Source organism: Hemitrygon akajei, chromosome 3, assembly GCF_048418815.1.
Source record: "Hemitrygon akajei chromosome 3, sHemAka1.3, whole genome shotgun sequence".
Taxonomy (NCBI): domain Eukaryota; kingdom Metazoa; phylum Chordata; class Chondrichthyes; order Myliobatiformes; family Dasyatidae; genus Hemitrygon; species Hemitrygon akajei.
In genome coordinates, this window is record NC_133126.1 from 101260777 (window position 1) to 101274981 (window position 14205).

A 14205-nucleotide genomic window follows, 5' to 3' on the forward strand; every position below is an offset into this window, starting at 1 on the left:
CTTTTGGGGTGTTTTTGATTTGATTTTTAGCTGGTTTGGCACAATGTTGAGGGCGAAGGGCCTATTCCTGTGCTGTACTGCTGTATTCTTTATGTAATAAGGTGGTCAGCAGGTTATCCCTGATTCTTTGGCTGTAAGTGACATTGGAGTCAGTTTCTAAATCACTCCACTACTTATTCAATTTGAACCGCTTCTTTCACTTACCTCTCATAAAGTTGCTGCCTTATGCAAACATTCTGGCCATCTGCTGCTCCACTCTGGAGTATTCGTAACAAAGCATCTGTCTCCCCAAGGCCATAGTTCAGCTTTGCTTCAGCGAGCTCCACCGTCAGCTGGTGCTGGTTTAATTCTAGGTTTAATCCTGACAAGATTTGAGTGCGTTCTTGGCGCAAGCTTTTAATTTCCTTCCACCTTTCCTTGCAGTCTTCTGGTGTGGGGCCCATTGTTTCTGCAATGCCAATATTGGCTTGCTTTTGCTCTGACTGTTTGTCTGAACTGGTGGCAGTGCTCATTACATTTCCTGTTGAGGGAGGTCTGTAATTGACCCCAGACCAGTTGTAGAACTTGTTGTGCAATGGCAAGTCCTCTGGACCACTACAGCTTGCCCTCTGTACTCTAGAACATGACGTTTGTGAACTGTTGCAACCAGTTATGGAGGAATACTCATTCAGCAGTAAATCTGTATTGCATTCACTTGAAACAGAGGACTGGGTATCTTCAGCAACACAGTTGTTTGTCATTTCACTCATTATGTATGTCCCAGCCTCAGAACTCCATTGATTCATCGAGTCACTTCGGTGTATTGTTTGATTGTTTAACGCACTGAACTTTCTTGTCTTTAAGTCTACCCCATCTTTGGAAAAAGGATTGTGCTGAAAGGAAGATGCACTGCAAGATGCAGGAAATTCCCTTCTAGATGGCCACTCCGTATCATTTATCTGAGCAAGAGGAAAGGAAACCAGTGGGTTTTTCCAGCAAGATGGCTGAAAACTGAAAGCATTCATCTGCTCTCTTCCATCTGGGTTTGAAGTACAGAGCCTCTGCACCTTCTGAAATGTCAAGTACGGTTCAATTCCCTTGTTACAAGGTAATGACTCTTTAACAATATGGCCTGTCAGTTCTTTTCCACACTGCCAACTGGACTTGTTCACAGTTGATACCTTCACATGATGGTCTTTGCAAGATTCTGTTGTTCCTGAGCTCACAGAAGACCCTTCAGTATGAACATCTCTCTGAAGATCTGTTTTGCACTCTAGTTTAACTGACATTGGCAAACCTTGTGAAGTAACTTTACTCTGCTCATTTAAATAAACCAAAAGTCCTTCACCATTTGTTTCCAATATCTGTTCAGCTTCAGGTTTGACCTGTGTGAAATAAATCTTACTTTGCCCATTTTCATTAGAACCATACCAAGAAGCTAGTTGTGCCTTTCTCTGCCAACAGTCAGTTTGTTGCACTGCACAAATTTCCTCACCCTGAAGACAGAGAAAGGAGTTGCAGTGGGATCGGTGGTCCCCCTGCCCAACTTCCAGTGTTTTAATAGGGGATGATGCTCGGTCCACGAGAACAGCTGTATTTTTATTAGAAGAAACTGTAGCTTCAAGATCTTGGGCAAACTGTTTCACTTCTCTGTCCACAGAGAGTTTGGGATCATTTGTTTCCACCTTTGGAAAGCACATCAGAGTTTTCAAAGTTCCAAAGCTTGTGCTCTGTGTTTGGTTACTGTTCATTGATATCTGTGAAGGTATTGTAACTGGTGACAAACTTGGACTGGATGAAGAAGTTTGTGAAGAGCTTGTTATCAGTTTCTGAGCAGGTAGCAAGACAGGAGAAGTCCTAAAAGATGAATTTACATTGTCAGAGGGGAAAGAACAACCCGAATGGCTCAAAACTGCTCTGTGAACATTAAGATCTGACACACTGTGGTTCTGCTTTGGTTCCTGTAATGTTAACATAATGTTGTTGTGGTCTTGGTTTACATTAACTTCTGAACCAATTATTTTTACAATGACATTCACTTCTTGGGGCCTTTGCACTTCCTTATTTTGGATTTCCGGACTGTATTTCTCTATAACCTGAGGTATTGCGTCTGTCTGAGTGGCCACATCAGCTGCTGACTGCGTATGACCATCCACCTTGCCGAATGTCCTCATTTTGCCAGCGCTCTGGTTGGTAGGTGATGGCGTTGGATCTGAATAGTCCTCATTGTTACTGATATTTCCCAACAGCTGTGTGCTGCTATGGAGAAGCTTGGTCATGTCTGGTTGGAGGTTCTGACCTGCATTTATCTGTGCTGGAGTTTGGACGTAGCTCTTTTGGGGTGTCAGTTGCTCCTGATGTCTCATTCTACCTGATGTCTGTGTTTCTTCATTGAAGGAGAATTTTACAGACTTGTCAGACATCATCTCTACAGAAGATCCCAAATCTCTTGGGTAAAGGAGCATGATCTCATCAACTTGATAGTTTATATTTTCCAACTCAGAAGCAGAAGTTGGGAACTGAGATGGTTGGATGAATGAAGGTGCCATTGTTGGATCACATGACATTACACAGTTATCTCCACCAAGGTTATCATTTCCAGGGTACATGGCTGCCAAGCTAGCCTCTTGGGAGTCATTTGGAAGTAATGTGCTAGATGTAGTTCTTACATTGGCATAAGAATGTGAATTGCTGTGATTGTGATCATTCGATCCATTGCTGTCAGTGAAACACTTCATTACGTTACTGAGACTGCTTACTGCTGTATGAACCTCATGCACAGTACCTGCATTTCCCAGTCTACACCGTTTCCACCTGGCTTTGCACTGTTCATGGATGTATGGATCAACATCACTGCAAGCAAAGTGCACTGGATCTTTCTCTTCACTGAAGGTCAGTTCTACGGAAAATTCTTGGGCTTTGAGTTTTGTCTCAACCGAGTTGCTCAGATTGTTATCAATTGTCAGTGAGGTGCCCTTTTCACATTGTTGTTTGTCTGACTGATTTCCTTGGCCTTGATTACTAGATAAAGTGATTGGGGAATGGACAGTTTGAGTGCAAGTAGCCACATGCAAATCTGCACTTTCTGAAGCACTCTCTTTAAGAATGTTATGCCGAAAACATTGTTTGGATTGATGTTTTCTCTCCACATCCTCTGTTTCATGCTTCGTTTGATACACAATTCCTTCTTCAAATTGAGTTAATCCTTCTGAAGATTTATCAATCAGTAATGGGTCAAGGCAGTGTGCACTAGAGCCTTCCATCATGAGATTAACACTGGGTGAAGCCTCTTGAAGAACTGATGGCACTAACCTCAGTGGTGATGCCTTGCTCTCCACTTCCAAGTTTAATGCACAACTTTCGAAATCAATACTGCTGGTGCTCACTGTATCTTTGCATTTGCAAACATTCAAGTCTGATCTGTTGATACCTCTTCTGCACTGTCTGCTTCTAAGCTTGTTAAGTGAAAGGAATTCAATGTCAATTTCCTCACTTGAACTTGATGAACCCTTAATTTCATCTGTATTTGGTTTTATTCTTTTAAGTCTTCTTTGTGATTTCTTCTTTGGCCCATTCATCATTTTTGTGGCACATCTGTCATCTGATCCATCTAAAAACTCTGAACCAGAAGACTCAATTCCTTCAATATTTTGCTCATTAACTTGATTTACTGAAGACCAATCACTGTGACAAGAACCTGAAAATGGATAGGGATTTGAGAAATAACAAGTTCCATTCATTTCTGCACTCTCACAAAATGGAGAATCTAACTCCCCAATCTGTTTGCACTCTAGGAGCGAATGTGCATTTGGTTCATCCACATCAATATTCCACTGACCGTTATCTGTCTGGGTGACTTGCAGATCACTAATATGAGAAGGCATATGTTTGTGTGTTTCAGTGGCTTCAAGGATAATTCTGGTATTATTCCAATCCTTTTGCAGCAAACTGGATTCATTTCTAAATTCACATTGTGGAATTGTAGGATTCTGTGTCTGTTGTAACAGTCTAGGTTTTTCTTGCTCAAGGATCTCCTGAGCTGAGGGTGACAACCCTATACATCTGTCCTTTTGTATCTTGGGAGGGAACTGTGACCTGATTTCCTTCTTTATGTCAATTAAGATTCTTTGATTGTTATTATGGCAATCTACATCAGAAGACATCTGCTTAAAATCAATCAGGTCTCCCTTCAGCAGTGCTTGTGTTTCTTCACAATCTTCAATGCCACTTTTTTCCTTCTTGATTAAATCTTCTGCTGAGTCAAAAATGTCATTTTCATTGTAGTTCATATCGCACTTGACAGCTTTAGGAAGAGCCATGAATTCAAACGTCACAAACTCTTCTCCATGATTAACAAACTGGACAGCAGTTTGTTGTTCCGGCATGACAAACAAGTTTGAAGAATTCCCAGTCAGTTCTAACCCAACAGGGTTTCTATCATTAAAACAGATAGAGTAATCCTCTTCTCTCCTGCTATGTAATTCTGCCTGTTTATGGTGACCAGGTGATTTAATGAAGCTCTGTGGAATTAATGTATTTACTGAGTCACTGTTTGAAAGTTGAACATTATGACATTTAGTTTCTGTCTTTTTCAGATTAGATGCTGGGGATCCATTTCTTTGCATGTGGACAACTTGCTCAAGCCCCTGTTGAATGGGCACTTGGTTCTTTGTTACTGCGGTAATCTTTAGCTCCTCAGCACACAACTTACTTTCAAAGGAGCTTAATCCAGCCGATCCAGGTACAATGGTGGTTTTAGTGTCATCTTCTACCAAGGCGGTTTGAATTGTTGCTGTATGAACAATTGCAATTTGGCTCTGCTTTTCTTCTTGTTTCAGTAAGTCTGTTCCGGATGATACACAACTGCTCACATCCTGTACATCAGGCTGATCAGCAAATGTATCTGGAACTGTTTGAGGTGTTTCAGCCAGGTGACTTCCACCCACATCTTGTACAGAGCTTCCTTGAAATACAGTTTGATTTTGAAACACTTTACTCTGGGATGCTAAGGTGCTTGTGGTTGGTACGTAATTGCAGACAACAATGTTATCAGTTTTCAGAGCATCTTGGAAAGTCTGTGAAGAAGGATTAACACTTAAGCCAGTGGCTAAAATACCTGCATTCTGATACAGTAAACATGTTGGTCCTTTACAAATATTGAGAGATTCTGTGGCATCTGCAATATCCATATTCGCAATATTTTCACCTGAAGAAACTGTTTTACTTGCCGGGTACTTCTGCTTTACATGAACAATTGTCTCAATTCCAGTCTTCAAATATTGAGGACCAAGCGTGCTCAGACGTAAGTCAACAATTTGTTGATCATCCTGAAATTCACATTGTTTGAACTCAGCTGTTCCATCGAGGTGGCACCAAATTACATGTCTACCTATAACCTCTTTTAATACTATATCCTGATTTGGAAGTTCACTGTTAGAACCTGGATGTGTAGAATATACTTCCGTGCTGCTGATGGGTTGATTAATTCCGCCATCTCCTTCGTTCAACTCCGGACCAGCTTTAAGGACAAAACAAGACGCAGGGGCTTCTACACCAATATTTGCGACCTCCCTTTCAATTGTATCTTTATTTGGCTCCAAAGGAGCAGTATCATGGGGACTTCCTGCTGACAATGCTGGACTTTTGTCCCTGTGTTGCAGTAAAACAATATCCTTGAAACACATATAACCATCAGTTATTGCTCTGCTTTCAGCGAACTCTGGATGAAGACTTTCTGTTGCCAATCTATGGTGCTGTTTCTCTCTCAAAGGAGAATATTCAACTGGAACAAGACAATGAATGGAGGTTGCATTGCTTACATCACATTCAGTAGAAGAAGCAGCTGTTACGCCATCACTTGGAGAACCCGGGTTTGCTCTTGAATCCATGATCCCAGAGTTCTCTAGTCTTCCCACTTGTGAATGTTTGTGACCTCTTAATGAGTGTAGAGCAACATTGCACCGTGCTGTGGTCAGACAAGCTTCACACTGATCCGTGCTCTCCTGACACAGAAATGATTTAAATATTTCCACTTCTTGAAATGTCGCAGGGTTTGATTTCTTTATCAACTGTAATTCCTCTGGGGATACCTTCTGTTCTTCATTGTTAGAGATATTTTCATAGTCTACTGATTTAACAGAGTTAGGAATTTCTATTAGGAAATTCTGAGCTACTGCTGAATTTTCTTGCTTGGCTTCTCCTGCCTCATGATCTGTACCAATTATCTCATCCTGTAAAGGTATCCTTGATGCACCTGCTCCACCACTAGTCTTAGTACATGTACAAATGGATGACAGATATCTCCCTCTAAATGTGCAATCATTTTCTATAATAAAACTTTTGGTACAAGTTTGCTCTGCACAATATTTGGACAAGTTTAAGTTCTCAGATATCCCTTGGCCTTCTATTTCTGTACCCTTTTCAAATACTTTTGCTTCATCATTACTCAACTTCTCAGCGATCACATGTTGGGTGGTAATTATTTCATTCTGTTCATTTCCAATTCTGGTGCCACACGTGGTTCTGATTTCCTGTACATCAGAAAGGGCACATGTTTCTGAGCTGTCTGCTAAATCAGTGCTTGTTCCAGCATGTGCATCTGTTTGTGCTACACTGAATCTTCCATTCTGCACAGATGTCCTTTGAAAATGAGTTGCCCCAGAGCTGTTGACAACCTGTACAACTCCATTATTCACATTAGATTTGTACTGTTGTGGACAGTCACCCGCTATGTTGTCCCTATGAGTTAATTCCACACAAGTGATTTCTTTCTGATCACATTCAACATCTGAAAGTGTTGCTCCTGTTTCATGAGCAGTTCTTGAAGAAACATTTTGAGATGTTAAATCATCCATTTGCTCTTCAATGCCCACATCACATTCTTTGGATTCCTTATAAAATCCAGCATTCCCCATTGTTACTGATCTTTCTGTCAAATCTACAGAAAGACTAGAATCAGTTTTAGGTAAGTCTCCTTTAAATGCATTATTTATTATGTTATTTTTAAATTTTGACTGACTATTTTTACCCTTACTAACAGAAACTGCGGGACAGTCTTCAAAACAACATGTAGAAGCAAGAGTAGATATATTATCACCTGTGAACTCTACTGCCCTTGTATTGCTACCTTCAATAATTTTGACTCTTAACTCAGTGCCAATATTATTTTGGATAAAACCTCCTTCTTTATCAAGTGTACATCTGTCAATTTCAGTCCTGAATCCAAGTCTGGTGTCCTGTGGAATGCTTATTTCCAGTTCATGCACCCCACTCTCTTCACTACTATGTGTGTTGGAACCCAGTAATATTTCTGAACCACTATCAGCCTGCTTGTTAATCTGTTCTGTCATTTTGATAAGACATTGCGAAAGGTGATGCCTTAAAACAGATGCAGTAGAAAAGTTTACATTGTTTGAAAGTTTGTCTGAATTTGCTACAATATTGGAATCCTGATGAAATCGATTCCAAATTCCAGCTGCACTTCCTGTAGGTTGCTCACTAATAGACATGGGAACATTTTGTCCAGAAACAGGCAAGCTTAATACACTGGTTTCCTCTGCAAGTATGCTGCATTTCTGGTCCTGTGTGCCACTTAAAAACAGGGTGTTTTCATAGTTCAAACTGTCTTCACGATTGGGATTGTTTGCACTAGCACTTACCAGTTTTTCAAGGCTTTTGTCTTTCAGTGGAAATTCTCCCCTTTCATACGATAAAGTGTCAGACATTATACTTTGAACTTGTGGATCACTGGTTCTCAACTGGATGCCTTCAGAAAAACCAACATTATCCTTCATGCATAAACACCCATCAAGGATGATGGGCTCATTGATCTTGGCTTCAAAATCCACTTGACTGTTAATGGGAGTTTCTTTCAAAGTATATTTATTCTCATTCCTTGATAGGTTTGTCTGAGCAGACTGTTGCTTCTTTATGAAACTGGTAAATCGATCATCATTTCTGTCTTCACTTTCAGCACAACTTGTAACTGAATGCTGCCACTTTACAAAATGTTTTGGAGGTTCTCTGTTTCCTCCATGCACTAAAGAAGATCTTTCTGGTTGACTAATTCCATTATTCATTGACATTGGCTGGGCAACATCACAATCTGCGTCTTGCAATGCACTCTCCAAGTCAGATTTGGTCTTATTTTGCACTAAAGGTGCCAGAATAATTTTCTCTACATATACATTACTATCTAAATCATTATTTTCTTCAGTAAAAGAGAGGGTGTCTGGGCCTTTTTCTGCATCTTCAGTAGATATTTCCAACGCCTTGCATTCCATTAGCTGTGACAATGGTTTTGCAACTAATGTAGTTAGGTTACTGGAATTACTAACAGGGGTACAACATGAAGAGTTAGAAAATATTCGGGATTCAACCTTATTGTGAGATTGCCTACAACAAAATAACAATTCTCTTTGTGAAATAAATTGTTCTCTGCCAGAAGTGGTAGAGTTCTCAAAGGTAGATGAGAAATTGAGCTTGGCTGCATTCTCTACTGAGACATTGACACGCACACCATCATTTCTGCGATAATCACTGTTACTCAGTTGATTGTGTTGGGATTGGCTACAGTTTCTTGCTGGTTCTGTACCCTTACATTGTTGCCCTGATACCTCTATTTCTGAATCAGCATCCTTCATGTCAATAACAGCATCTGTACTAAAAGTTTCAAGCTTCAAAGTGTTGGATGTGGAAGAGAGTATAAGATCTTCAGATTCAGTTTGTGAATAAGACTGTTGTGCAGAATATATGTTGCCTGATACATTGGATATTAGTGGTGAAATATTTGTCAATGAATGCTTGACTTTCATTTCTGCAGTGGAAAGCACTCCAGTAACACAAACCATGTTATGATCAATACATTGAGAACTTTGCATAGTGACTCCACCAGTTGCAAATGGACTGAGGGAAATTTCCTGTATTTGTGCTGAATCCTCTTCCCTATCTAACACGCCTTGATTGTTTGCATTCTGTGACACATGGCACTCTTTATAAATGGCACGTTCAGTTACCTGATTAAAATTATGCATTACACGAGGCTGTAACTGATCAAAATTAAACACGGAGCTGATCCAACTTGCTTCTGCTGCTTTCATTAGTTCAGTCCCTACGTTTTCATAACAATCAGTGTCCCCTGATGAGATTGCTACAACTGAAGTATTATCAGATGAAACTCTCTCCATTTTGCTCTTGGAACTAGACTCAAAAAATGACTGAGCATCTGTAAAGATTGGGAAATCCATGTAATTTTTATTAGTCTTCAAATTTTTTGAAAGTATATTCTTTTCACAGTTGATATCCTTCAATTCTGTGTTACCAACCACATTAAAACACTGTTCTTTTAATGTCAGAGCCCCGACAAACTCCTTTTCTTCAATTAGCTCTTTTGAATTCTGGTAGGTTTTCTTTCCATCAACTTCACTCCAAGGTACATTCCAGTACACTTCTGCTGGCATTTCATCAGAAGCTGTTAACCCAGGTGAATCCATTCTGCAAAGAACACTCGTTTCATTCAGTTCAGCTAGGTTATCAAGAGAGATACTTTTCCTTCTGTTTGTTGTCTTATTGTGAGGTAAGTGAGCCCTTGCACAGTGAATGTCATGGAATCTATCAGCTGAGTTAGTATCCTTTTCTGCCAGTGAATCCTGGGACATTTCACTGTCATCACTTTCACTACAATTCTCATGTTGTTTGGACTGTTGTTCCTCAGGTTCATCTTTCTGCAACTGCTCTGTTATAGTATCTGCATATGCAGATGACAGAGAGTCCACAGAATACAAGCTATCAGTATCTGACAATTGCTCCTCTTCCAACCAGCCCCCTAGATAATCATCAGAAACTGCTGTAATACTGGCATTCAGTATTTCATCACTGTTCCACTTCCTTGACTTGTAAGTACAAGGCCCATTTTCCCAAAGATGAGCTAGGTTGACCATTGAAGACTCCTTGTTGAGATGCTCGCTCTGGTTCACTCTACAAAAACTTCTAGTTCTGGTCAATTGTTTGGGTGATGTCCTTTTACAGATATTGGTACTGGTACTCACAAATGTACAGTTCCATGATAGATCCTTCTTCACATCCTCATCTGTTAACTCAAGTTGCTTATCTGTGATACTTTGGTTATCTAATAAGCATGCCATCAAACCTGATTTTTGTACCCTAGTCTTAGAGATGTTACTGGTTTGGACCTCAGGCTGTACACTGCTTAGTTCAAGTATTTTTGGCTGCTCTTCATTATTTTCAGTTGATTGCTTTAAAGTTATGATATTCCTGTGCTTTACACCTTTGTGTTTCTTTTGTAATTGATCCCAAGAAGGTGAAACTTCTTCACTTCTTCCTCTTAATGATTGTGTTCTTGTAACAGGGAATGCCATCTTGGACAAAGATCCCACTGAGAGAGACTTCTGTGTTGTGCGGTGGGTCTTGTTCATTTGAGCTGAGGTAGACAAGTTCTTTCTCTTTAGGAAATCACTGTAAAAATAATTGGGAAGTATTAAAAGTGTTTGAAATTGTTAGAAATTCAAATCTATAAAATAATTTAAAATCCCATAATTTCCAATTGTTCCTTTGCTTATGTTGATAGCGTGTTAAGCAATTTTGATCCTAATCATGGCAGTTTCTCAGAACTGCCACTTCAAATTTTTGTTGAGATCAATGTCGTTGCTGAGGTAGTTGTTGGTTTCACATAAAATACAGCCTAATGCAGCCTCAGAGTATTGTGTTCTGCAGGACAAGAGGTGCCTTCTTTCAATTGAGACAACAAACTGAAAATGCATCTGCCTTGGTATGATGTAAAATAAATTCTCATTTCCTCTGACCTGGCCAATCTTCATCCTAATACCTCATACAAGGTTCCCACGTATCCCACTACTGCTTGAGGAACTTGCTGTGTACAAGCTGGTACAACAGCTTACAATCCTACTTAACCATGTTAAAATAATTCCTTGTAACCTGATGACAATTTATCAACGCATCCTTGATCAAAGCTGGCTTGATCAGAGAAGACAGTAGGTCGTGATAATGGGGTGATTTTCTATCTGGAGGTCTGTGAGTACTTGTGTCCTGCAGGGTTCAATGCTGGGACCATTGTTGTTTGTAAGGTAAGTCAATTCTCTGGATGCAAACGTAGTCTGATTAGTAAGTTTGCAGATGACATGAAAATTGGCAGAGTTGTGGATAGTGAGGATGGTTGTCAAATTATTTAGCAGAATACAGATTATTTCTAAATTTGGGTAGAGAAAGGCAAATGCAGTTTAATCTGGACAAGCCAAACATGAGGAAATCTGCAGATGCTGGAAATTCAAGTAACACACACACACAATGCTGGTGGAACGCAGCAGGTTAGATGCCTGCAGCATCTATAGGCATAAGTGCTGTCGACATTTCGGGCCAAGATCCTTCGTCAGGACTAACAGGTTAACAGGTTAGTCCTGATGAAGGGTCTCAGCTCGAAACGTCGACAGCGCTTCTCCCTATAGATGCTGCCTGACCTGCTGCATTCCACAAGCATTTTGTGTGTGTAATCTGGACAAGTGTAAGGTGCAATGCACATAAAAAACAGGAAACATAGGAACATTGATAAATAGAGGGATCTTGGGGTGCAAGTCTATAGTTCTCAGAGTGGAAACACAAATGCAAAGAGTGAAAAGGTGCACAACATATTTGCCTTGATCAGTCAGGGCACTGAGCATAACAGTTGGCAAGTTATTTGCAGCTGTAAAAAACTTTGGTTAAGCCACATCTAGAGCACCGTGTGAGTTCTGGTCACTGCACTACTGAAAGGATGAGCAGATTTGGAGAAGTGCAGAAGAGGTTCACTAGGATGCTGTCTGGATTAAAGGGTATTCCTTTTAAAGAGAAGCTGGTGAAACTGACTGTTTTCCCTAGATCAAAGATAGACAGAAGACCTGAGAGGAACATGCTGCCAAGAAAGGCAAAAGAAGCTGATATAATAGCAGCACTTAAGAGGTATTGTCTGAAAAATGAACAGGAATGGAATATAAGTTTTCAGGGAGAAGGCCCTGAAACAGGAACAGGCAACACACACAAAATGCTGGTGGAATGCAGCAGGCCAGGCAGCATCTATAGGAAGAAGTACAGTTGATGTTTCGAGCTGAGACGTCGACTGTACTTCCTATAGATGCTGCCTGATCTGCTGCGTTCCACCAGCATTTTGTATGTGTTGCTTGAATTTCCAGCATCTGCAGATTTCCTCGTGTATAAGAATACAGATTAGTTTTGATTGCTATTGTGGTTGGTGCAGACATGGTGTGCCAAAGTGCCAAAGCACTCTTTAAAGAACGGTAAACTGTGCTTTATAGTTCTTTGTTCAGTTGATTCCAACATACCCAGATATGTAAATCACCAGGCCACAGAGATAGATCATAAAACCTCAGAAACTCAGAGGGGAGGTTATTCAACCCACTATGTCAATGCCAGCCAAATGCTATTTAGGTTGTTTGCTCTTCCAGGCTCTCAGCTGGCAACTTCTGGGTTCAAAGACCTCATTCTAATTCTGTACGGAGTTTCTAACTACACTACAGGGTGATTTCCAGACCTTCACTCCTCTAATCGTTTTACCAATTAACTGAGATCTATGCCGTAAAATTATTGATTAATCTAGTAATAGAAGTAGATCCTTACTGTTCACCCTGTCCAGGTCTAACATAACTTTAAGTAGCACAGTTAAACTTCTCCTCAGTCTTAAGTGTCTTTACCATGGTCTGTTTTGGCGATTAAGACCAATGCCCTTGAGGGCACAATTCATTCTCCGCCAGCTAGCTTGATCACATTCTCTTAGCATTAACCTAACCAAATTTCCTCCTGAACTTGTAATATTATAGAGTTATAGAATACCTCAGCACTGAAACAGGCCATTTGGCCCATCTAGTCTGTGCTGACCCAGTCTTATACCTAGTCAAATCAGCCTGCACTTGGACCAGAGCCCTCCATACCTCTCTCATCCATGTACCAATCCAACCTTCTCTCAAATGTTACAGTTGAACCCGCATCTACAATTTCCACTGGCAGCTTGTTCCACACTCACACCACTCTTTGAGTGAAGATTCCCCTTAAATACTTCACTTTTCAACCTAAACCTATGACATTGATTTCCAGCCTCACCCAACCTGAAGGGAAAAGCCCGCATGCATTCACCATATTCTGCCAAAAGAAGCCATCCTTCCCCAGAGAGCTGCCAGAACCTGAATTGGGGTATGTGTGTAGCTGGACCTGAGTGCAAGATGTACCGCTGAGCGAGTGAAACAGCATGATCTTCATCATAATAGTACCCTAGGCTTGTTCTCAACCACATGACAAAATGGGTGGAGTATCTGAAGTATCTCTGATTGCAATCATCCTCTCAGCACTTGAATCAAGTGCCAGCCTAGATTATATGTTGAAGTTTCTTGGCCTGGTCCTAAACCCACAACCTTCTGAATGAGTTGTTAAGACATTAAGGTATTCCACTCACCAGCCTATCCCTTTGAGATGCCATTCTACCCTGCAATTTTTAAACATGCTTTGAATAAAAGAATGAATGCTCGCTCCAAAGCACAACAATAATCAACAGTAATTCAAATTAATTATTTCACTGCTCACAAACTGCAAACTACAGATGGTACTGCAAAAACATACCCATAAACTGGTACATGCTGTGGGTACAGGTTTGATACCAGGTCACTTGAGTCCGAATGACTCCTAGTGAGAATGGGAACAGATAATGAATGTCTTCTCAAGGGCAAGTAGCTTGCAGGGAATGATTTTTTCCATTTTGCCAGTTTAAGATTCACATCAGTTTGTAAGGTGCTCGCTTTGCCCTCTATTGGTCGCCTGCATTGCTTCCTGGTGATTAAACTTGCACTCTCCAGGTGTTGCAAGTTTGCCTTTGCTTCTAAAAGCTTGTGCTTCTCAGCAATGTTCTCCAGCTGATACCTGATTCTTTTCTTGTGGATATTTTGTTCAACTTTCCTCAACGTGTGTCTCTGCAGCAGTTCCAGTTGCACCAATCGTTTTCTGTTCTGCTCAATAAAAGGAATCTCTTCCACTTGTGAGGAGATCTGAACCCCACAATCAGTAAACGATGCAGAGTCCGTCTGTATTCCCAGCTCCTGTCGCTGCTGTTCCAGGCAAACTAAGCGCTTTTCTTCATTTGCTAGATGTTGCTCATCTGGAAAAAAGTATAATTGTTAATGTGGCAAATGCAAGATAATGAACTGTGGGAAA

The 14205-nt window shown here is 40.5% G+C and overlaps 1 protein-coding gene across 4 annotated transcripts in view; it reads right to left on the minus strand.

The window, feature by feature from the left end:
- Window positions 1-14205, minus strand: part of stard9 (StAR-related lipid transfer (START) domain containing 9) — a 438377-nt gene that overhangs the window by 69021 nt on the left and 355151 nt on the right. For all 4 annotated transcript variants that reach the window (XM_073040494.1, XM_073040495.1, XM_073040497.1 and 1 more), the window contains 2 exons: window positions 13618-14149; window positions 205-10452 (listed from right to left, as the gene is read on the minus strand). In XM_073040494.1, coding sequence (XP_072896595.1) covers window positions 205-10452; window positions 13618-14149 — 10780 coding nt within the window. The remainder of the gene's footprint in view (window positions 1-204; window positions 10453-13617; window positions 14150-14205) is intronic.